The sequence below is a fragment of the Homalodisca vitripennis genome, chromosome 3, assembly GCF_021130785.1.
Source record: "Homalodisca vitripennis isolate AUS2020 chromosome 3, UT_GWSS_2.1, whole genome shotgun sequence".
In the NCBI taxonomy this organism is placed as follows: domain Eukaryota; kingdom Metazoa; phylum Arthropoda; class Insecta; order Hemiptera; family Cicadellidae; genus Homalodisca; species Homalodisca vitripennis.
The window spans coordinates 192,631,928-192,658,339 of NC_060209.1; the positions used below are offsets into that span (position 1 = coordinate 192,631,928).

General features: G+C 35.6%; 1 protein-coding gene across 2 annotated transcripts; it reads left to right on the forward strand.

Moving 5' to 3' along the window:
* On the forward strand, window positions 1-26,158 carry LOC124357938 (tetratricopeptide repeat protein 5-like). 2 transcript variants are annotated; one of them, XM_046810064.1, is made up of 10 exons: window positions 1-94; window positions 293-389; window positions 2,802-2,934; window positions 11,218-11,438; window positions 12,455-12,697; window positions 14,599-14,652; window positions 20,462-20,647; window positions 22,038-22,213; window positions 23,602-23,746; window positions 25,171-26,158. In XM_046810064.1, the coding sequence occupies exons 2-10, from the start codon at window positions 321-323 to the stop codon at window positions 25,288-25,290; spliced, it is 1,347 nt and encodes a 448-aa protein (XP_046666020.1). In that variant the 5' UTR covers window positions 1-94; window positions 293-320; the 3' UTR covers window positions 25,291-26,158. The 2 variants fall into 2 exon arrangements, with proteins under 2 accessions (XP_046666020.1, XP_046666019.1); XM_046810063.1 differs by having other exon boundaries at window positions 25-389.
* The last annotated feature ends 254 nt before the right edge of the window (window positions 26,159-26,412 follow it).

Genomic DNA, 26,412 nt, shown 5'->3' on the forward strand with positions numbered 1-26,412 from the left:
CCCACATTGAAGATTGATGATACTTTGTTTGTTTATAATTCATTCTGAATACAGACTATTATTTATGTCGGCGTTGGATTAATTTAAATTGAGTGTAAGTTCAGGCTTTGAAGATAAAAGATATTGAAGTGAATCCTACAAAGTCATTTAAAACATTTTTTTTTTTAATTTTGTGTGGTTTTGTTGTTTCAAATCATTTGACACTGACAGTGATATTTTTTATCTTTGATCTCAAGAGATGTCTGTTAATTTTGTATTATATTGATAAAATAGCCTGTACATTTTTTTCTAGGACTGTTGTGTTTACTGGAACTAGCACCATGGACAAAAAAGAAAAGCATGAAGATAGTAGCTGCAATAAATTTCAAGAAGAAATGAGTGTTTTAGAGGTTAGTGAAATTTATTTATGAGGTTGATAATAAAATTCTCTACAGTCTCAGGGTGTTTTAGCCCAACTGTTAATATATTTTCCTAAAACATGTTATTATAATCTCAACCAATGCTCCCAACTTAACATATACCGTACATATAGGCCTAGCCTATGTTTTTTTTTTTTTTTTTTTTTTTTTTTTTTTTTTTTTTTTTTTTTTTTTTTTTTTTTTTTTTTTTTAAGGGCTGCAGTATAATAAAACGGCCACTACCACAATGGAATCATTGATATTTATATCTAAACTAACTAAACCAAAATGTCAAATCAAATTACATTGTAGGTATTTCTAATCACAGTTTTGAAGTTTTTATATCTTAAAAGTTGTAATTAAAGGATAAATAAAAAAAACCTAAGTGATATGTATTTATTTATGGTAATTCTAAGCAATATATGGGTCAACCTCGATTTTTCTCATATTACAATATAATGTTCCAATAGTCAATTAGAAAAGGAAATGACTAGAATTTCTTGCCGGAAAGCAGTTATAGGGAGCGGGCAACCGCCAGACGGTCATATATTGCTTAGAATTACCTATTAGTGATCAGGGGCACTGACGTGATCTGGGCTTCAAATTTGGAACTACTCGAGTTTTTTTCTAAAAGAGCAAGCAGCGCGAAGTCTGGCGGTTGCCTGCTCCCTATAACTGCTTTCCCGGCAAGAAATTCCAGTCATTTCCTTTTTCTAATTGACTATTGGAACATTATATTGTAATATAAGAAAAATCGAGGTTGACCCATATATTGCTTAGAATTACCTTTATTATATGTTAAAAAACAAAGTGTTGTAACGTTGAGTATGAGCGGTATGATTTGTTTATTTTAACCTAGTTTGTATTTATGTATTAGGTTAGTTATTACCTGAAGAAGAGATCAGATTACAGATCTCTAAACATAGTGTTATTGATTTCTTGTTTTACTGAACGATGGCAAATGTTCCGGAAAAATCCTGTATCCTTCACAATCCTTCCATCGTCAAAAATAAACTTCAAACAAAGAATTTTGTTGCATGCTCTTCAGAGCCTAGTGCCATATGCTAAAACTCGAATGAAAGACGGTAAAATAGGTTTTCACTCTATAAATGTAAACAAATTGAAAATGGTGGTTAAATTAATTAAACATATGGTCGTGATTTCATAATACAAAGTTTACACAGGACAGTTGATTACATTTAACAGGTTCTTTCAATTAATCGTTCGCAGATTTAGAGACCAAGATGGGATTATTTAACTGCTTTTGAAAGCAATGGGGCATAATCCAGAAGAATATTTGAAATAAGAATAGCCTGTATTCATTGCAGTGACCCTAAGAATGTCGATGTAAAATTTCAGTACAATCGGTTGAATAGTTTAATTGTGAAAGCAAAACAAACAAACAAAGGCACTTTCGCATTTATAATATTATTAGGATTTTTTAAATGTAAAATTTAAAAAATTCAAAATTAACTTTGTAATATTCTCTACGACTGTAATTGTCCATATTTTTAGCAAAAAAAACTTTAATAGATGTTAACCTATCCTCTTTTTTTCTTTTTTCATGGTCAGTAGTGTTCAAATCAAATTGTAGGGTACTTGTAAGTACGCAATAAAAATGTAAATCTACTGAGAGACATGGTTAGTCGAAATCTTGCAACACCAGTGCCTTAACTGGCCCACCAATCTTTCAAACTAGTATCACTTTTTATCGTGCCTGACAAGTAGAGGAACCCAAATATGGCTTTTAATTTTCCTTAGATCTCTCGCATAGGACTAATCATCTCTATGACCTCTGATCCAGTCCTCAATCAAAAATGATCCTATAAAAGATGGCAGAACATCAAATTCAAGGAATGCCAAAGCTAAAGCCGTTCAGCGAGTTTTGTGGGTATCAGTCAACATCTTTGGTACTTGGCGACTACAAATCTTTTAGTACCCTAAATGTTCTGTAACAATAGAGTAAAGAGAAAATCGTGACACTTTCAAGTAATTCCGAAGACAAAGCACTTATATTGTTGACCTCTTTTATTGTACATATCAGTTCGACTATCTTTAAACTTTCTCAGTAACACGGAATATTCTCCAATGGATTTCTGATGCACTAATCCCTTTTGCTTGCAGGAAACGAATAACACTCCTCAATTCACTTATGGTGAGAGAATCCATGGAGGTGGCCATGTTTATGTGACTGCAGCTCAGCGCAAACTAGCTACCTGAACTTGGAAGTGACAGATGTTGTAGCGACAAATTGTTGAGGAAAAATGCGCAATCAACTACTGGGCACACTGCGGACCTACCATGTGTCTGGTTGTTATAGCATAAGATTGGAGGTTGAAAAAGCATCTCTCTTAACTGAAATCTATATAAAATTATTAGTAATATCTGTTTTTAATTTTTCAGGATGATGTCAAGAAACTCTACGAATTCAGGGATCACTATTTTGAGCATCACACCATTGAAGAAGCCGCTCTAAAGGATCAACGAGTCCAGGATAAGTTACAAGAAACTATTAGGTGCTTCCAAAACTTTGACTGTAAGTTTATTTTTAAACATCTACTTTTAATCTGTATGATTGTGTACGAGTATCTCTGAAGAGAATCGTAACATTGAAAACATTTAGTCACACAAAATGTATGGTGTGTATGTTATCACTAATTTTGAATTTGATAAAACAATAGTAATTGTAGGGTATTTAGATTAAATATTAGGAGAATTAGGTTTCATATTAGAGGACCAAGGGTTAGAGACTGGAGGGCATGCAGTGGCGTAACTAGTTTGATTGCGCCCCAATGCAAGTCTTCCTGGATACTGCTTCGCTACATACGGCATTGTACAATCTCTATCCAATTAGAGAAAGATATATGATATACTAGGTTATTTAGGTTATCATCCTGTCAAAAATGACGGTATTTCTAATTTTTTAATGTTTTATAATCAATGGATTATTAAAACTTATGATGTTATGACTTTTTACTGTTTGTATTTCTTGGTCATATTAGTTTCAAACTTAGTAAAATTTAAATCAATCATTCAATCACCTGGTAATTGGTAAACGTAAACACTAATGTTAAATTTGGCAAAACACCTGGTAAATGTTAACACCAATGATGAATCTTTTGTTTACATTTACATGTTTTGATTGTCAAAGATTATGTACAAAACATTTCAATTAGGGCTAACTACAAGACTAGGATCACATTACATACTTTCAATTAATTATTGTACTTTTTAGGACGATAAAATAAGACTACTTCTTTTTACTTTTTACATTTATTTTACATTTATTCAGTGACATATAAATGATGTAAGAAGCTCCAACATTATCTTAATGTTAATTTTATGCTAAACATGAAACATAGACATTTTAATTGAGGGTTTTAATTCCTACTCCCACTCCCTGACAAAGCCCCTACGGCTCTTTGTTTCTAGGAACCGTCCTAGCTAACCTTTTTACACATCTAAAGACCGAGCTCTCTCATGTTCAATACTAATTACACTAAGGTCACACAGTCTAGTATTGGACATAGAATTTTCTTAAGTAGTTCTTAATTATTTTTAGTTTGGAAAAAGACCTTTCACTACTTGCCACAGTCACGGGTAATGTAAGAAACATTATGAATGCAGTACATACGTTTGGCACACTTGATGAAATAAACTTATTTTCAATCAATAGATAATCAGCCAGCTGGCTGATTTTGCTTATTTTATTACTTCTGATGTCGTCTTTGACTATATTTCTAAAGCAAATGACTTTCGTTAACTAAAGCATGAGTCACATCAGATTCATATTTTTTACAAAAGTCAGAGGCTGACTGTACGAGTTGTTCGTCAGAAAACCGTAACAAATTATCTGGGTTTAAAAAACTGAACGTGTCAGTTTATACATAACATAGATTTAAACCTTTCGTTTAACTGTGAAATGAAAATATCAACAGCTCGCACAAATACCCTAACTTTAAAGCAATGCAACAGGATCACTAAACTCAGTCACTAGAAAGTTCGTCAAAAAAAAGTCTTTACTTTTCTTTTACGTTTGGAGGTCATTGACGAATCAATATTCCACTTAGCAGCTAACCTCCTGGCTTGATCTAGGACATCGTCAAATTCTCCTCGCAGTTGGCTCACAGTATTTAAACACTTCTGAAGGAGATTCTTTGCATCGTCTAGATTAACGTCGGACCTCTGTAGGGTTTTCGACGTGATCTGGATTCTTTCTAAAATTCGACTTTGAAACACTAACATCAAAACAAAACTCAAAAGAAGACATTTCCTTTATAAGACCAGTTGCTTCTGCGACTTCATTGTTCTTGCTTGAAGTCAAAATTATTTTCGATAGACACTTCAGCACAGCGACAAAATTTACATTGATTGATAGTAAAGCGTCGTACCTTGACGACCACCTAGTAGGACAGAGTTTTTTCAAGGTTAACTTGATAACACAGGAGTCGGTCAACTCTTTTAAACATTGCCATCTTGGTAGGCTTTGGCCGAAAAATACATAAATACTGTTTATTGTATCATAGAATGATGAAATCTCTGAAATCGATTTCACACTGTCGTTTTAAAACTAAATTTAAATTGTGACTAGCACAATGGACATACTCAGCGTTAGGAGACTTTGATTTTATTCTGGTCTGCAGTCCTGTGTAAATTCCATTCATGACAGAAGCGCCATCATATCCTTGACCTCGGCACTTATCAAAAGATATTTTCTTTTCTTCTATAAATTTAACTACAAGATCCTCTAGTCCTTCGGCTGACTGGTCTAGTACTTGCACAAAGCCTAAAAAGGATTCCATTATCTCAAGCTGATTTAGGTCTGGTTTGTATAAAACATAACTTAAGATTATTGATAACTGATCAATTTTCGAAATATCTTGTGTAGTATCTAAAATGAGAGAAAAAAATGGAGACTGTTGAACATCAGTCAATATTTCACTCAAAATCTGATGAGATATCAAATGAATAAGCTCGTTTTGAATTGAAGGGCTTAAGTATTTTACCCTACTATCTTCGTTTTCCAGGTGATTCTTTAAAATAGGGTCGTATCTAGAAAGGAGATCAATAATATTCAGAAAATTTCCTGACTCACTCTTAACATTTTTTATGCTCTCAGATCGATGACCTCTAAGAGCTAGATTACAGGTTGACATTGTTATGATAACATCCAAAATTCTCTTTATTACTTCAACCAGTTTATCTTCTTTGTCATAGAAAAGAGTTTTGATATCTCTATTATTTTTTCTTATTCCATATGCGATACATGCATTAATATGGCACTTACTCAATTCGTGGTCTTTAATTTTTGTTGACAGATTTCTCCAATCATTAATTTTCCCAGTAGACCATGCATTGTTAAAGTTTTTATCAAGTCTGTTAGCAAACAGCCAACATGGTTCACAATACACGCCATTTAAAGACGGAGAGTAACAAAGCCAAAAGCGCTCAATTTTTTGACCAGTTTTCGTTTCGGAAAAATAATAATCTTTCGAAAAGGATCTATTTGTTTTAATGTCTTTAGGGAATGGCCCTTGAGGTCTACACGGTTCGGAGTTCAAAATCCGAGATTTCAATTCATCATTGTTAATATCTTCTGAGAAAAGAGCTATGTCTGTACTCTCTACTCCACCATCATTGCAGATTATACCAAAGACATCAGTATTTTCTTGTACTGAAATACTTCCGCCAGTTGCTGATGTAGAAGGAGCAGTATATGTAATATTTAAATCAGCAGACTTACTCACATTTTGGTGGACTTCTGAAGTTTGGTTATCGGCAAGAACATTCAATTCGACGATATCTTCTGACGTGGATATTTTACCCCCAAGCCCACATTCATTCTCACCAACACCATCGTCACCTGATTGACTTTGAGAGGTATCAGCCGTTTTTTAAAAAACGTGTCAATCTTTGGTAGTTTCTTCACTTTTTCTTCTTCTTGTTTTTTCCTTTTTTCGGAACTCGGCACCACTAGGTCTTTTGTTTCCGTCCATTTCGTTCAATCACAAACAATCATAACGAAATCCATTAAAAACGCACAAATTTATACGGTAAAAACGGTCCACTGATTTAAATTGTATAACAAATACACAGACAAAATTGTTTTGTAATAAAACTCACACTACTGAACCGCACAATCGTACTAACAAGGACCGACTGACAGGACAGGGTGACTAGTCTGTGAGTGCGCAGCGGCAACCCCTCCCCCGCCGAGACTTGGACTCGCCCAGGCACCCGGCACACGAGAGGGGAGGGGCGGCGGCCTACTACATGCCGCATGACCTTGAGATGCGCAGCAGTTAAGCCCCCGTTTACACTAGCATGTAGCGCTTGCGCAAGTTTTACTTGCATCCTACTTGCAAGAAAACTTGCAAATGTAAACACTACATGCACAAAAGTTAAACTTGCAGGGCTGACTTGCATGCATTGTTTACTTGCGCCGGTAATATTTGTTCTGACAAATATTACCGGCGCAAGTAACAACTTGCGCGTCAGTTCTACTTGCACGCCGGCTCCACTTGCCTGTGTAAACACGTGACTTGCAGACCACTCCGACTTGTAAGCAAGTAAAGTGAGTGTTTAGTCGTGTTCCGGTGTGCTCTGTACATTTGAGTTTAAGGTTAATTTGTATATTTGTTATAGTTGTAGTGGTTACTGAGTTGTCATGGCTGATACTAACGAGAACAATGAAAGTGATAAACCCGTGATAGGAAAGGAGACTGTCAAGAAGGAAGGAAAAAAGGTAAAAAAGTATGATAAATGGAACATAAACAACATTGAAACTGTTTTGGAACTGTATGAGGGATACCCTTGTTTATGGGATTATAAATTGGCGGAATATAAAGATAGAAATCTTAAAGAAGACGGCTGGTTACAGATTGTAAAAGGAATGAATATGCCAAACTTTACTGTTTAAAGATGCTAAAGAAAAGATGCGAAGCCTGAGGAATACATATTCAAACGAGCTAGTAAAAATAACAAAAAGCAAGTCTTCAGGAAGTGGTTTAGATGCATATTAGGAGCAGTTGTGAAGACAAGAGAGAGCCAAGTAATTGGAATTCCAAATGAAGATGGTAATAAGGTAGGCATTAAGTTTTGTAATGTAAGGTAACTTAAGCCTAAATAACAACATAATGTAAAACGGTTTTTTCCATTAACGTTTATTTAATCAATGTTCAAAATGAAACACATTATACATACAGTTACAGTTACATTATACATGTATTGATGGTACCATTAAATGCCAATTTGGCTGAATTAGCCCAAATTGATTGTCAAACACTTAAATGTTCCTGATTTTGTACGAACTGAAATTGCCATGGTACACTACCTTCTCCCCCATGAACCAATCTGCTAACTCATCCCTCACCATCTTCGCCCTTTTTGTAGGATTACGTAAGTGTCCAAAATTTCTAACTTTCAGTAAACCTTCTGCTCTCACGTTTTTGTGCCAGTCACCTTCAATTATTTCACCAGTTTCAATATCTTCAACGTCAACACAACCTCTGTAAAAAATAAACCCCTGGGCTTGTAATACGTAGCCAATTATGCAATGCAATCGTTGCTTTAACAATGCTGTCAACCTTTTCAGGTGATAAGGGAATAGGCTTTTCAAATATACGAAATCTTGATGCCAGTAATCCAAAAGCATTCTCTACAATTCGACGAGCTCTAGACAGTCTGTAGTTGAACACTTTTTGCTTTAAAGTTAAGGGCCCTGCCCTTTTAGTGTAAGGTTTAAGTAAATATTCCCTTAAAGGAAATGCATCATCTGCAACGAACAAAGCGTTTTCAGGCAGGTTTAATGTGTTATTATCTATAGCCTGTTGCAACTTACTATTTGCCAACACTCCGCCATCGGATGCTCGGCCATTGCTCCCTATGTCAACGTACGTAAAACAATAGGCATCATCGACCACACCAAGAAGTATAGTACTGAAATTTCCTTTATAATTGTAGTAATCTGACCCGGATTCATTTGGACAACGTATTTGAATATGTTTTCCATCTATCTTGTTCCAAGCTATCTTGGTCTTCTCTCGCCAATTCATCTAATAGTTTTGATCCTCCTAGTTGCAGCCTTCTTGAAACCCATCTTCTTTCCCAGCATGACCTTTTTTTTCTTCTCTTTATATTTAATAGTAATTCATTTGCTTCTACAAAAAGCTCATCACGTAACACACTAACTGCATCTCTCACTACAGCCCTAACGTCCTCTATAACATCCGACATTCCGCATCACATGTAGCACTGCACTGACTGGAATTGAGGCTAGTTCCACTTGCAGTAGGTGTAAACCTTGACTTGCATGCAAGTACAGCTTGCATTAACTTGCACGTCCTACTTGCGCAAGTGCTACATGCTAGTGTAAACGGGGCTTTACGGAGTAAAACTGAGTTGTGGGGACAGCGCGCGGCTCAGTAGTGTCCCAACATTCAAACTGAACGTATCAGTCCGGCATAGTAACATCGCAGATAACCTAGACTTGAGTGGACTAGTTATCATATTTTCATTTCAAATATACTCATCATGAGAATATTTTTAAATAGTGTATTAATAGTTCATACTATTGTACTGTTAGAATAACGAATACAACTCGGTGGTCAAATGTTTTGTTACCCACAAATTTAGCTTCAATTAAAAAAAACACTTTTGCGCCCTTCTAGGGCCTGCGCCCCCTGAAGGCCTGCGCCCCAATGCACCGCATTGGTTGCATTGGCGTTAGTTACGCCACCGAGGGCATGGAAAGGGTGGGTACACAATGAGATAATGAGGAAAGAAGCAAACAGTAGTTAACTGTTTTAATACCTCACCTATATATTCATGCTTGGAAAAATGTTGTTCATTTGTCTGCCAAGTTTGTCTAAAATCCTCAGCTTATAATTGATGATTTTCAGAGGATTTTTTCCCTGAGGGAAACTCCCTAACTTGTATTTATGTCCTCAAAATCTGAGACTTTTATACAAAATCCAATAAGATTTGAGGGCTACTGTTCTCTGATCAATATTATATATATATATATATATATAAATTTAAATATGTTTTATTAGTTTTTACCGTTATTCTAACGACGCCTTTCAATATATACCACTGTATACTTGAATAAAGTTATTTTCAATTCAATTCAATTCAATTCTCTGATATCCTTGGGGCTGAGGAGATATGCCCCTAGGCTCTTTTCCTAAAATCTTTATCTTAACCCTTTGACCACCAGCCGCGGCCTACTGAGCGCAAGATGAAATTGGCCAGTTTTGCAGGCTTTTCCGCACATTTGTTTATTAAGATAAATCAGTCACTTTTGTTTGTTTAGTAGTAAATTGAATTAATTATCTAATAGGATATTTAGTAAAAAAAATAGGATTCGTCATTTATTGCTTTTTAAGTAAAAAAAATATTTATTTGTATATAAAATCGGTTTGAAATTTTGAGTTTACTGTAAAATTAGATAAATAAAAACGTCTTGTACATTGAAATATTTTTTATTGAGGTCTACAGTTAATTATAAGACTATATACAAAACTAGATACAGTACATAGATACAAAACTAAAATACATAGACCCACATAGGCATTCATTATTCAGTTAGTATCTCTTTATTTTTTTAAAGTAATTAAAATCAATCACAGTTAAAATATCTGGTACAATCTTATCAAAAACAGACAGTGATAGCACCAATTTACAATTATTCATAAACTTAATTCAGTATTGCAATTAAACTATACAACAATATCACAGATTACCATAAAAGATTTAAAAAATAACAGACTATATAAAAGTTTAAAAGCAAAACACAATCTAGATTTGATTATTCAAATTTATGTGTAGTACAAGAATATTTTTCAAAACTGTAAATATCTTTAGCAACTGTAATATGTACTAGGAATTATGACTTTTTCAAAATCGCAGTTGCAAGTACATACTTTAGTAATATCATACTCGTAATCCGGTACCTCTGAACATGTTTGGAAACAGGAGATATAGCTTCAATATCTTTGTAGTGTTCGCTCAATGCCTTGGTGTTTAATAGATCTCACTCTCCTTCAGGGATATTTCATGAGTATTCTTGCATTGTTAGAATTACATACCTCTTTCTAAGGACTTTTTCGGCCTAGCGGGCAGAAAACTGTGCCCTTGAACAGGGGAAAACAACAAGATTTTGTGTTTGTTTTTTGAAGAAAGTGTACCATGCTCGTCAAAACAAAATTATTTTTATTTTGGGATTTGCATCCATCACAGAACAAACCTAATATGTCCTTTCCATTAAAACCGGTTAGGATAAGTGGTTCAGTAGCACAGAAGAAATTTCTGAACTGCCTTTGCCTGCCTGATCTTCAATCGGGATGTAAAATAATCGGTTCTTTGCCTTGAGATGTCACACAGAAGTTATACAAATTTATCTATCTGAAATAAAAAGCTTCTTGAATAAGTATTTTTGGTAATGATTATATCTGTAGTAAATCAAAGCACAGCTTTTAAAATATGTTCGAAGAAACTTTGGCCTTTTTGTGAATGTTTTTTTTTTTTCTAGCTTGTACTCGAGTTTTGTAGAACCATGAGTAGCACTTTTTCTTTCAAGAAGCAGCAAGTGCTGCAAGCGTCCTATGCAGGTGATCAAAATCCTAGATTGAATTTGTAATTATATATTTTTAATTAGGCTGTTTAAACTTTCATCTCTTCAGGGGCTTGATCATTATACATCATCCACAGCTTAATTAAATAAATCCTTTTTGACTTATTTCAATTCTTGTGTGATTTAGTTCCTTACAAATTACTTATGTTTTCACTGTTCAGTGTTGAAGGGTCTGGTATGTGACAGGCTCCAAGGTGAAGTCAGAGGCCAGAGCCAGGTATTACTACCTGTTAGGCCGAGCTCATGACGTGCTACCTTCTCACAGTCCTGAGGCTGAGACCGCACTTGCCAAAGCGGTCAAGCTGGATCCTCAGTTGGTGGAGGCCTGGAATCAGCTGGGCGAGACCTACTGGAAGCGAAACAACGTCAAGGAGGCAAGGAACTGCTTCCAGGGTGCACTCAACAAGGTCAGTTGCTCTTAATGAATAAATCGTTCTACCAGAAAGATAAATTCTATGTTTTTAGCTGGCAGTCTATTAATTTGTAATTTTTACATAACACTAACACTGCTCTACATGCTAGACACTAGCATGTGCTACCGAGATGCTGTTAGGTAATAGTGTGTACGAGGGCTATTCAGAAAGTAAGGAACATTTTGGAATATTACAAAATTAAGTACAAGAAAAACATTTTATTATATACAGCTGAAAGAGGGACTAAAATACTACTTTTCTACATAATCACCATACAAATTCAGGCACTTAATCATAGCGGTGCACAAGCTTTGAAGTACACCTGTGTCATAGAATTCTGTCACCTGTGATCTCAGCCACTCAGTGACGCGTACCTGGAGCCCCTCATCGTTGTCAGAACGTTGTGTTGCTAGCCAGGTCTACATTATCGGGAACAAGTGAAAAACGCTTGGAGCAAGGTCAGGAGTGTAGAGTGGACGAGGAAAAATTTTCCATTTAAACGAGTTCAAGAGTTCTTGTGTATGGTGATCTTTAAGCATTTTTGGCACTCATATTGCACAAAATTTGTGGTAGACTAGCTTCTGTGAAACAATTATAATAACACTGGGTCAATCAATACAAAGTGGTCCAACATTCGTTGTTTGATCATCTCAGAAAAATTTGACATTTAAAGAGTGGATTCTCTTAAGCTAGGTAAGTAAAAATATGTTGTTAATTGTTTATAGTTCGCCATTTACAAATGGCGGCCATTTTTTTGTTATCCCACACACTATTTTTCATGTGTGCAGATATCTTCAGTTTTTTTTTATTATTCAGCAACGTATTGTCCCAGTGCTTTAAAACAAAATGCATTATGTTAAGGATACTCTAACCCACAAATTAAGTACGTAAGTGCATACATTTCTTAATGTATTTATAACAGCTCAAAGTTATGAGACAAATATAAAACCAAATTTCCCCTGTTAACAACTTTGGCAAGCCAGCAGTTCTCATTCTGTGTTGTTTTCCAGAAAAAGAATATGGTGTCCTTGCGGAACTTGTCAATCCTGGTGAGGCAGGAGAACGTAGCCACACGTGAGGAGAAGGTGAAGAACGTAGAGGAGGGACTAGAGCTGGCCCGCCAAGCCGTGGAGATGGAGGCCTCGGACCCAGAGTCGTGGATGGTCCTTGGCAACGCTTACCTTGCCACTTTCTTCACAGTCCAGCAGAACCCCCGAACTCTCAAGTTGGCCATGGCAGCCTACAAGCGTGCGGTAAGCTTAACCCCTCTTTGTGTTTGTGACTTATTGGGATTTTTCTAAAAAACATCAAATTGTATTTGAGACAGTAGGTTCAATAATGTCCTCTGGTGAAAATTTGTGAGTTGAGTTACGTATTTTTTGAAGTTTTACTACATGTATATTGCAACATCTGTTGAATGGTTAAAACTACGCCGTCAAGACCTGCATCACTCAATTCTTTATGATGATGGTGATCTATTTTATTATTTAGGTTCACATACATAAATATTTTAAAAAAGTAAAACACACAGTAAGCAATAGGCTCTTTATCAAGAGAACGCATTATTCGTAAATGTTCAACGGTTAATGAAGATCTTTAATCTTGAAGGAAATAATGTTAGAAAAACAAACTATGTATGTGGTAGACAAAACCGGGGTCCATTCTGATGAGCTGCTGGTAAAAGCTTTCTTCTTTTATATTTTGGCCTCCAATAATGTTGAAGAAGATGAAAGCATTCTCTATGTACCCCACAGTTGAGTCCATATCCATATGAAGAGATAACAGAAAGTCGACGATGAAGACGTTCAAAACAAACTCTTTGCATAGTTTCGACATCAAAGACATGTAAACTACACAAGAACTTCGTCTGGTTTACCCAGTGTTTTACTCCAAATTATTTTATTTCGTTAATTTATATTACTGTAGTTAATTATGACATGGCACAATGGCAGTAAGCTTAAACTGCACATTGACTGTTATGCTTTATTAACCCTTTCCGCTCGTATGTCGGACGTTGTCCGACATTGCTATTTTGCCGTTCCGCTCGTATGTCGGACGCCATCCGACATTGCAGTGACGTCAGCTTTTCTTTATTTTTAGGCGGCCTACGATGTTTCCGATTGGTGCTGCGATCGCACGGCATTCTCAGGAACTAATAAATGACAGCTGAAACTACGATTGGTCGGCTGCTGATTTATTTTGCTTTGTCATTGTAGTCACGTTTCCTAACCAATTTTCAGACGCGTTCGCATTAGTGACTCGATATGTCGTTACCAAGTACCTCTTTTCTTTCTGATTCAGAAGTTATTGCTGAATTACTTAATTAAGGCAAGGATAATCAAATAAACATACAAAAGCCAACAGTTTATCTGTCAGTATAACAAATATATGGGTAGCTTGGACCAAGCAGACCACTATATTGCTTCCTACAAATTTCCCCGTAAATCTCTGAAGTAGTGGAGAAAGCTATTTTTCTGGATGTTGGAAGTGGGAATAGTAAATAGCTTTCTCTTGTTCAACACGAATAAACAAAACCATGGAGAAAAAACAATTCAACACAGGAATTTCAGAGAAATCCTTATCACTGAACTTGTAGGCCATGTCCGTAACCCTATGAGTTTGAAGCGGGGTCGTCCATCATCAGTAGAAAAAGAAGAAAGGCTAAACAAACAACCTCACTTTCTTGCAGCTCATCCAACAAAAAAAACTAAAGACTGTGCTGTTTGTAGCAATAGAAAGGTGCCAGGAGGAAGAAAGGAAACACTTTACTATTGTAAAACCTGTTCAAAAAATCCTGGTCCTCATCCTGCAGAGTGTTCTGAACGATACCATACCATGCTAAAATATAAAACTTATTAGTGTAATTATCAAATTTTATATCTTTAAAATATAAATTAGAAATAAAATAAAAATTATTATACAATATAATAATGTATATACTTTATTGACTTCCAGTTTGCTAAAAATGGGTTTTTACTGAAAATATGCTAAAATAAATATGAGCTGAGGGGGCAGACTAGTGAAAAAAATCCGAGTGGAAAGGGTTAAAACTGACCGGCAACATTTCTTTGCACTGTAAGTACCTAGTGTTTATAGTTAGGTACTTATGCTACACACCTCTGCTACAAAAATTACTAAAGTACAATGTTTTCAGGAAGCAGATGCAGTGGGAAAGAACAATCCTGATCTTCATTACAACAAAGCTGTGGTAAGATTCATACAGTTAAAATTTCAGCTTTGTAGTTATGCATGTTAATTATTTACTTAAATCTAGATTTAAAACATTTTTATGCAAGATCCTAGTTTAAATTAGATACTCCGAGGTCCATCTTGGTGTCAGAAGTTCCTACACTCAGTACGCAATCAGCCATGGTAGATTGTGCATCATGCCTATCATACTTTGTATACAGTGGAGTGTTCCTACACTCAGTACGCAATCAGCCATGGTAGATTGTGCATCATGCCTATCATACTTTGTATACAGTGGAGTGTTCCTACACTCAGTACGCAATCAGCCATGGTAGATTGTGCATCATGCCTATCATACTTTGTATACAGCGGAGTGTTCCTACACTCAGTACACAATCAGCCATGGTAGATTGTGCATCATGCCTATCATACTTTGCATACAGAGGAGTGTTCCTACACTCAGTACGCAATCAGCCATGGTAGATTGTGCATCATGCCTATCATACTTTGCATACAGAGGAGTGTTCCTACACTCAGTACACAATCAGCCATGGTAGATTGTGCATCATGCCTATCATACTTTGCATACAGAGGAGTGTTCCTACACTCAGTACGCAATCAGCCATGGTAGATTGTGCATCATGCCTATCATACTTTGCATACAGAGGAGTGTTCCTACACTCAGTACGCAATCAGCCATGGTAGATTGTGCATCATGCCTATCATACTTTGCATACAGAGGAGTGTTCCTACACTCAGTACACAATCAGCCATGGTAGATTGTGCATCATGCCTATCATACTTTGCATACAGAGGAGTGTTCCTACACTCAGTACACAATCAGCCATGGTAGATTGTGCATCATGCCTATCATACTTTGCATACAGAGGAGTGTTCCTACACTCAGTACACAATCAGCCATGGTAGATTGTGCATCATGCCTATCATACTTTGCATACAGAGGAGTGTTCCTACACTCAGTACACAATCAGCCATGGTAGATTGTGCATCATGCCTATCATACTTTGTATACAGAGGAGTGTTCCTACACTCAGTACGCAATCAGCCATGGTAGATTGTGCATCATGCCTATCATACTTTGCATACAGAGGAGTGTTCCTACACTCAGTACACAATCAGCCATGGTAGATTGTGCATCATGCCTATCATACTTTGCATACAGAGGAGTGTTCCTACACTCAGTACGCAATCAGCCATGGTAGATTGTGCATCATGCCTATCATACTTTGCATACAGAGGAGTGTTCCTACACTCAGTACACAATCAGCCATGGTAGATTGTGCATCATGCCTATCATACTTTGCATACAGAGGAGTGTTCCTACACTCAGTACACAATCAGCCATGGTAGATTGTGCATCATGCCTATCATACTTTGCATACAGAGGAGTGTTCCTACACTCAGTACGCAATCAGCCATGGTAGATTGTGCATCATGCCTATCATACTTTGCATACAGAGGAGTGTTGAAAGTGTGCTGCAATTGAAAATCCCACCAGTTGTGAAGTGCAATTTGTGATAAGGTTTTTGTTTGGTGAAAAATCAAAAAAAAATTGAAATTTATTGCCAGATTTGTAATATGTATGGTCAAGGAATAATGAGTGAAATCCGAGGGAGGCAGTGGTGCATTGATTTAAAACGTGGACAAACCCGTCTTCACAATGAGTATCTCAGTGGTAGACCTAGCCTTGTGAGTGATGAATTGGTGGCTAAAATCAACAAAACAATTGAAAATCGTCACATCATGATCACGGAACTCTCAGAACATTTCCCCCAAATTTCACAGTTTATTTAGTTTAAACTTGGTTTCCAGATTACAATTTTGTCTCTGATTAACCTCTCGAAGGCCTTTGACAGAGTATGATCCAAAGATATAGGCGTAAACATAGAGTACATATCCTTATTACCTTTCTTATATCAGGAATTATTTTTGATAATTCCCAACTTTCTGGAAATACACCACAGTCAATAAAGCTATTAATAATTACAGATAAAACTTCACTTATGAAACAAATAGATAATTTAAGGATTTTTTAGTTTAAATTAAAAGTACCCATACATTTACTGTTACTTAATGAGTTTATAGAGCTATAGATATTCTCAACATGTGATAAAGAGAAACAGGTGAGTGTGATTTACAGGCAAATAGTCTGGAACATTCTTGTTACTAACAGGTATTTTATTCAAATCACATCAAGTTTTTTGCTGTAAGACTTCTACAAGTATTGACAATGTCTATTTGCCTCCAGATGGCCAAGTCAAAAGTACATGTAACAATGTACTATTCGACTAACTAAATAAAATAAAAATCATACACAGGTCCAACAGTAGCTTACAGCAACATTATTTATGCTTAGTGGTTTGAGGCAGATTTCTAATACTTTTTTGTTTTTTTAAGCAGGCTGCATTAAAACTAGTCACACCAAGGCATCAAGAATTGTAAAAAGCAAAAAAGATTATAACAAAATGTATACAATTTTACAAAATTCCCCACCAAATATAAAATTTAACAATAAGTATAAAAATTAACACTCAATATATAACATTTTACAATCAATATACAACAAATTAATCAATTAATGTATAAAATCTAACAATCAATATATCAAATTATACCAATACAATTACATACAAAAACCTACAACAGATTAGAAACATAAATGATTTATAGTGAGAAATTCCTTAACTGTATAAAACGGAGATGTTAACAACCAATGGTAAAATTTGTGTTCAAATGTTTTTACATGGTATTTAAGAACGAGATGCTCCAATTTATTGTAAATCTTAAGTGAAAGGACAGAGTGACTATTGATTGACTTACCCAATCTGTGAAAGTTAATTATTGTCTTATTTTTATTACTGGTGTTGTAGCTATATACATCTCAGGCAAGTGTTATTAACTGTGGGTTTCTCATTATATATAAAGTAAGATCAAATATATAAAGGTTTATTACAGTTTGAATTTCTATCTTCACAAACAGAGGTTTACAATGGTCGTGTACACCAGCCTTGTACTTGAGATTTATATTTTACAATGTTTTTGATTTGGTTTGTTGTCCTAAAACCATGTCTATGCCTTAAGGGGAGCACTTCGTAAAAAATCTCAAAAATTACAAATTTTTTTTTTTTTTTTTTTTATTTAAAGTTTGGAATTTCCCGATAACAATGGTGGTATTAAATTTTTTTTATGATGACTTAGAAGTGTCCGAAATATTTTTTTTTAAATAGGCCTGCAGGCAGTTTCGGGCCTGTAGCAGTCACACTTTGAATGGTGCTGTTATAGTACTACTTCGTTGCAGTCATGTTCATGATTTGGTTGGCAGTGACAGTTTGTTATGTCAACAACTTACACTAACCAACAAAACATCTGTTTTATAACCATTGCTTATAACCTAGGTAGCATACATGTTTTGGTTACTGACATTTCTGTTTTAGAGAGTGAAAAATTACGTAAATGATTATGGTTTTTTGTGAGTTTAGTGGAGAGTTCTGAGTATTTTTTGTTATAAGTGTAGTGAATTTTTAATGCCACGTTCAAAGCCTGCTTTCAAGGAAACGCGTTTTCAAAGGAAATCAACATAACCCTCCAACTAGTCCTAGGCCTAGTTTCTTCAGGATCAAGTAACAATCGAGGTACCAATATTCCAAATGTGGATAGGCCAAGACCTCAAAGTGCATCTTCTAAGAAGGTCAGTCCTTTTTTGAAAACAGTACCAATTGAATGAAAATGATGAGTCTGAAAACTGTATAGTTAATATAGGATTGTTGAATGAGGCTCTTAGTAACGTTTCAGTGTGTAAAAATTGCCATGGCCAACTTGTTTACAAAGTAAAACACATTGTAGGCCTAGCATCAAAAATTATAGTCAGCTGTTCTGATTGTGAAAACACTATTACTGTGACAAACTCTGAATTAGTCAGGCCTAACACTAATCAGAATGAAGCAAAGTCTGATAGGCCTAACACATTTTATGACCTAAATCTTCGTTTTGGTTTATGCTATGCGTAACATAGGCAAAGGTAGAGTGGGCTGCGGAGAAAATTTGCGCTTTTATGAATCTTACACCTCCGCCTTTGAGATATCATGAACATGAGCATTACTTGGGTTCAATTGCTGAGTTAGTGTGTAAGAAGTCAATGCAAAGTGCTGTGCAAGAAGCTGTATCGGATAATGATGGTTGCAGAGACCTCGCTATAGCTGCTGATGGCTCATGGCAGAAGCGGGGGTCACCTTTTCACTAAATGGAGTGGTATCAGTGACATCTTTATCAACCGGTAAGGTCCTAGACACGATCGGATTTATCTAAATATTGCAGATGCACTAATAGACTAAACAACACGCATGGTGATGGCTGTGTATCGCAAACTTTGAAGGTTCTAGTGGAGCCATGGAAGTTGCTGGAGCAGTCGCAATTTTTCAGCGCTCGCAGGCATTGTATGAGGCTCGTTACCTTGATACCTTGGTGATGGAGACAGCAAGGGCGTACTCCAGTTGTATGCGAAGCCAAGCCCTATGGTGATACTGCCATAACAAAGATAGAATGCATAGGCCATGTCCAGAAAACGGATGGGATCGAGATTAAAAATCTAAAAGCTAAGACTAAAACACTCCCTGACGGCTCACGACTTGGCGGCAAGAACAAGCTAACAGATTCTGCCATTATTCAGCTCCAAAATACTACGGATTGGCAATTAGACGCACACACAACTCTGTTGAAGGACATGAAAAAAGCCATTTGGGCAGAGTTTTTCCATGTGATGTCTTCTAATGAAAGGCCTCAACATGGAACTATGTCCAGATGATGAAGAAAACCTGGTGTAAGTACCGCAAAGCCGTAAAATCCAATGAAAACTATGATCATGGCAGCCATTTTCACTTGCCTGAAAACCTAATGACATTTATTAAACCTATTTTTCAAGATCTAGCCAATCCAACTCTACTGGGCAAATGTGTACTAAGGGAAAAACTCAAAATCCCAATGAGTCCCTCAACAATGTCATTTGGACCTACATACCTAAAAGAACATTTGTGGAGATTAAAACTTTGAAATTTGGCATTATTTGAAGCTGTTACAGCTTTTAATGATGGCTACATATGGCAAATGCAAAGTATTTCAAGAAATAGGAGTGTCACCAGGGCAGCATTTTATTACAGCAATGAAAAAGCTTGACCGGCGGCGAATTTGGAAGGCAGGGACGAGAAAGCTCAAGAAGATATAGAGAAAAAAATTAGACAGAAGAAAAACTTACTAAAAAGAAGTCTGGAGGATGAATATGAGGAGCAGGAAGGGAGATCAGCCAGCTATGCACCTGGGAATGTACTGAAAAAGGTAATAAAGCAGTATTTTTTCCGTTTTTTTTTGTGTTTTCCGAAAGTTGCGGTTTTCAATACAAAAGTACATTTTTCTCAAAAATAACCAATGGTGGTAGGAATATGAAATTTTTTTTGTATGTTTGTAGCACTGTTTTACATATGTGGAACCACTAAAAACATCACATTTCCCTGAGTTCAATATTTATATACATACATATACACATATTTATATAGGTTTTTGACAAGCGTTTAAAACAAAAATATATAACTTTTAGGGTATATGCCAAAAAAATTTTTTTTTTTTGGTTCCACGTGTTCCCCTAGAAGCCCTCTTTAAATGAAAAAAAAAGAATTATGAAGATACCTCAAGTAGTTCTTGAGATAAGTGTACCTATGTTAACATTACGAAGATAGGGCGAAGTGCTCCCCTTAAGGGTTTAAGGTCTTTTTCGGTGCAATGTTGCATTGTCGGACTATAAGTGGACACATGTTTAGGCGCTGAAGTTCGAGGAGGAATATGCAAGTGCGCTGGAAGAGTACGCCCGAGCATGTGAGTTGAACCCATCATGGGACACACCGTCAAGCCAACAGCAGCAGCTTCTGCAGTACCTGGACAGTACGATGGAACTGGTGCAGTCTCGGGGTCGTCTCAAGGCCAAGAAACTACAGGCCTTCCTACAGGTCAGTGCGGGTCATCATCATCATCATGTGATGTGGTTAATACTAACATTTTAAAATTAGTTTGTAGTTTTTACAAAACCTCTGCTGACGCTAGAAAGGAAATTTCATTGGAATTCATAAAAGTTAACAGCAGTTTATTGCACTGCAATAAATTTAATTTTTGATCTTTGTAAAATATTTGTACTATCACACACAAATGTTTTTTTTTACTTGGACTGTACAAAAGACGCTGACTGTGGGTGTACTCTTTTTAAACCCAATTTATGTGACTAGCCTATTATAGAAAGTTATGTGTTCTTTGATTATTTCAGCCCTCTTGTTTCAAAGTTTGCAACTAGACTATTTCTGACACTTTGATTCAGTAATTGAATTTCAAATAGTGTTTCCTATTGTACCTATTGTACTATTGTAGTGTTTGCAAATATATTTTAGCTACAACTGGAGTCCTCCGTTTAACAATTCGGCGTACTCCTAACTGTAAAGTTTTCAATAAAATTAAACTACTCTTCCCCTTTTTTTTATAATCTCATTAGTATCCTACAAGAACAATTTTAGTGTTATTGTAGTAAGAATTTTCCCTTTGAACTTTGTTAATTCTGTCAGTGTATGAAACCTAGTCAATGTAGGACTGGTCATAGTGAAATGCGACACAAGCGCATGTAATAACATGTATTACAGACCGCTGTGAGTCATTGGCTGAGCAGAGCGTAGTGAATTCCTGGTAGCCCCCGTAACTGTTCTGAGAGAGTCAATTACACAATAAATAATTAGTCAGCAAAGTAAGTTCAGATAGTTTTCGAACAAACCTACAGTTACTTAGAATTGTCTTTAAATATTTATTTTTAATTAGAAAAAGTGTTTAATATACAACTAGACAAATTGATTTATTGAAGAAGCTCAATTTAGAAGTTTAATTACTGTAAATCGCTTGTCTAGGTTAGTAATTGTCACCATTATGATTATTTATAAGTTAATAACTCATACATTATATTACCCATTAATCCATATTTATTTTGTGTCAAAATGGAATTGCAGCTTAAGCAATCAACCAGTTTTTATTTTGAGAATTTTTTCCTATGACTTCCAGAGCAAGCTCAGCAATGATGAAATAAATTGTGAATTCCACAAGTTGTTACTATTTCTGTATTATTCAAAAACAGTAAATTTTTTAAAGTACCTTTGTTACGTCCTGATACAGTCGTCAGTAAATCTCACTAAAGCAACTGCATCACTTGTGTACATTGTTATCTAGCAGTACATGACAGTTTTATGACTAACAAATCTCTTATTGTGTAAAGTGTGTTACGATATGGGTTAGTGAATATTTCGATCTAATCACCAGCAAATATTGTTTATTAAATAAAGAAGACGGAGCGTGTTTCACTTACAGAGCATAGAAACCAAGCAGCTCGGACCGTACGAGGGAGGCCAGTATACAGCTCCGAATGGACTCTCTGTGAATCTGAGACTGCAACCTCTGTCTTCTCTCCAGACCGGCATCAACTGTGAGGTTGTTGTCCTTGGCAAGGTCATCTGCAGCGTCAGGAACGACGACTCTGTGCCTTTGTAAGTTAACATATTCAACCTAACATTAATTAACTTATCATAGGAAAGCAATGTGCCAACTTGTAGACCTACTTAAAAATAGAAAAATCAAGATTAACAAACAGTAATACAGTGCTTAATATTAAAAAAAAACTTAAAAAACTCAAATTATAATATGTTATTTTAAGTAACAACTTCTTAATGTTATCTTGGAATGCGCCTGAATACATTAATTCCTTAAGCCTTAAAGGTAATTTATTGAACATTTTTCCCCATGTAGGATGGTGTCTTTTCCACCACTTTCAGATGATGTTTGGGATATTGAAAATTAGTTTTATACCTTGTATTATGATTGTGTTTATGGTTTTTATTAAAAAGATTGTCGTAATTAGACTGCACTGTTAATAGTGTTTTGAAAATTATTAGGCTTGGTACAGTTAAGTATGTAGGTATTATTAGACATTAACACTATAAGAAGAAAATATGAGATATTCCGATTGTAACATCAACACCAGTCTGCGAGACCGGATGGGAACTTTGGCTCTACGAAATTGGTACACCTAATTGTTCAACTGCCTTCTCCCGCCCAATAGTTATTTCTAACCTTCAGTTGATCTTGGGCTGTCACTTCATTAATAGCAGTGTTCATTGTTTTGGCCTCCTGTACTGATTCGTACGCTTAGCGTTTAGCTAGTCCCAGCCTCCGATACCGGATGATACGCATTACGTTTTGAACTTTTGTGGGTGCTTCACAAGGGTCATTTAATTTTGAACCTCCGATCTCACGCCAATCGTGCATCTTCCCCGCTACAAAATTCAGGGTCAACGCATTAAAGTTTTGAAATTGGAAAGTTTTTTTGGAATCCACATAGACTCAAATCTAAAATGGACTGAATATTTTCAAATTTGGAGAAGAAAGCTTAACTCTGCTTGTTTCCAGATGTCAATCTTAAGAAATGTTGTTGATTAAAAACAAAACATGATTTATCATACTGTGTTTGCTTCAGTCATGTAGGTATGGCATTGAAGTTTGGGGAAGTTCAGGTAGGCTGACAGACATTTTCAAAATCCAACAGAAATATTTAAGGATTATGACATTTTCCAAAAGAAGAACTTCATGCAAAGGAATTTTTCAAGACTTAAATCTGTTAACCTGTCCATCAGTTTATGTGCTGAGATGCTTATTGTTTGTAAGGCAGAATTTCTAGCTCTTTTTTGCAAATCACTATAACCATAATTACAATACAAGAATAGAGATATGTTGCACTTTCCAATTCATAGACTTTCTTTGAGCGTTCACCACAATATTTTGGAAGAAAATTTTAGAATAAGTTGCCTACTAGATTTAAATCAATTCAAAAAGACAATGAATTTAAAATATAAATCAGTGTGTTGTCTGTGTGTTCCAGCACGTTCTGTGTCATGGACAAAGACAAGAGCGTGTGTGCGGTGACAGTGTACAACATAGCATCTGGCAAGGGAGTCATCATCGGTGACTCTGTGGCCATACCAGAGCCGTTCGTCACTCATGTCTCCTTTACTTACAACGACAAAGTGAGTCAGTCTTACAGATAAATACGTTGCCTGCATTCTCCTTAGAGCTCTTATCTGCAGTTTAACAACTAAAATTATATTTTGTATCAAACACTTTTCGAGGCTACATCTCTAATATGGATCAAGCACACCAAAAATTATATATTTTTATCTAGATAGAGAGGCACATAAAAGGAATCAAGTACAAACCAATTTACAAATAGTCAATTCTTGTGATCTTGGAGGCCATTGATGAATGGCCACATCAGTATGAACAGGTTTTAAATGAACAAGACTTGCTTCATTTTACGGTTCCAGAAATGGATCAAGCAACCTTCCAACAAGATGGTGCTCCTCATTTTGCAAATCCTGTCAAGCGATTGATTGAATTACAACCTTCATGGCCATTGGATTGGTCGTGGAAATGATTTTTTAGATTGGCCACCCCGATCCCCAGATTTAACTGTGTGTGATTTCTTTCTATGGGGTTACTTAAAGGAACAAGTTTACACTTGTAGCTACTGTAATGATGAGGAATTAAAACAATCAATTTAAGAGAAACTTCTCTGGATACGTAGAGTGTCTTTGTAAGAGCTTATGATTCATTTTTTAAGCGCTATTATCAGTGTGTCGCTGTGGATGGATTACAGTTCGAATAATTGTGGACTGTTGTAATAAATTGTAGGTTTTTTAATACGCTTTGTTCTAAGTTTCTGGTTGAAATGCTTTATTTCTCTAGAATGTAACAGACAATAAATAATTTTACAAAACAAAAAATACTGTTCTCTTTTATTGTTGCTACAGTATGCGAGTAGTTTTTCAAAATGTCACCATTTTGTTTCAAAAATTGCTAGAGAGCTGAAATTTTCTCAGAATATTTTAAAACCTATTTAATGAATTGTGTAGAGTTTGAAAATCTTGGGTGCATAAATGGGCAAGTAATATAAAATCAAAGGTTTAAACCTCTTCGTGGGAGACCCGGTATAAACATTCATTACTGATGCACCATAATAAGCCTGAACGATAAATCATTCCGACACCAAAATCTCTAGTTTTGGAGAAAAGAAATTCTACATACAACTGTTTTAGCTCAACAAATCCTAAAATTATTTCATACTTTGGTTTCATTAGTAATATTGATATATCTTAAACATATCGACATTTGCTGTAGATTGCTCAAATCTCTAGTTTCATATAATGATCAATGAGAAAATTCTCTCGTTACCTACATTTACTGAATTAATAATTTGTAAAACATTATTCCTGGAGAAAGTTCAAAAAACTCATTTTGGGAATTTTTGAAAATGTATATAGCATTTTTAGGTAGTTTGTCAAAAATAATTTTTTAAATTCCTGCCACAGTATTAGATTAAATTTAGAGCATTAGCGTTCAATGTCAGAATAAAAGTAATCTTAAACTACCTATAAATTGTTTAATGTTACAGAAGTACAGCTTCACCAGTATCCGAGTGGACAATCCATTGGTGATGGTGGTCAACTGTAAGAAGGTGGGCAGAGACAAGCTGGCGGGCACTCAGTTGTCCACCTTCCACATGCCCCACTGACCCCATTGACGTCTGCTGACCGCCACACTTGCCATACTCGTATTAGATCTGCTGAGTCGACTAACTTCCCACTTCTCAGAGGCACCCCACTCGCTGACAATTTCACTGTTCGTGTTTCTTTATTTTGTGTACTACTATCCATTTTCCAATATGTATATGATTGTTGATCAACACCAAAGGGAATTGTTTGTTGGGATGTACGAGTGAGTACTGAGTACAATAGTGTAGTTTATTGTTCTGTAATATTTTTATAATTGATTTTACTTGCCATAGTTGTCCTCTCTCATTTTTTCTTCAGACAACTCTGATCGGTGGAACTTCCTCAGAATCTCACTGATCTGAAGCATTTCTACCAATCAGACAATATCATCGGATGGAATTGACACCTCAAGCAATTTTTCATTTTTGCTCAAAATACTGGAAATAAAAATTCAACATGAAGATAACAGTGGTTTCATAAAGTCATGAATTTTTACTGAATGCCAGCTACATCAGTAAAACTTTTTGTAAAATTGGACAATATCCTCTATTAAAACAGACTCTACTTGTTTTATGTAAATGTTTTTGTCCGAAAAAACTGGAAATAATAAACTTAAAATGGATAGATGACAGTAATGGTATCAGGCCAGTATGTGTTGTTTATAAATACCATATAATGATGGTATACCAAGTCTAAAATCTCAAATCTATTGGGAAGTAACGTTTCTGCTTGGAATAACATTGGAGCAGGAGGGAACTCGAGAAAGTTCCTGACAACTTGTAAAGTCTTCTAGGTCTTGCGTTAAATTTGGATAATTTTTCTCAGTTTGAACATTTTTTGTTTAGATTAGGCTGAAAATAACATTTTTCTATAGGAAAATAACATTTTTTAAATAATAAACGTAACTGGTATGTCACTAGCAGTAAAAACATGTGGTCATACAAAAGGGTTCAGAACTAAGTGTCCGACCTGCACATGTGCAATGATGTGACCATCTGATCTGCTGGACTATCTGTTATTTTCATCCGAGTGCTAAGAGTTATTTTCATCAGTAAAAAAATCGAAAATTAAGCCAACGTAATGTACAATAAACTATATGAATACTAATTAATATCTATTTAGGATTACAACTTATAAATAAA

Bases quoted from the DNA above. Each gene is read 5' to 3' on its own strand.
- LOC124357938 (XM_046810064.1), top strand. From the start codon at position 321: ATGGACAAAAAAGAAAAGCATGAAGATAGTAGCTGCAATAAATTTCAA. The intron at 20,648-22,037 runs GTCAGTGCGGGT...TTTCACTTACAG, and splicing joins AACTACAGGCCTTCCTACAG to AGCATAGAAACCAAGCAGCT. The intron at 22,214-23,601 runs GTAAGTTAACAT...TGTGTGTTCCAG, and splicing joins AACGACGACTCTGTGCCTTT to CACGTTCTGTGTCATGGACA.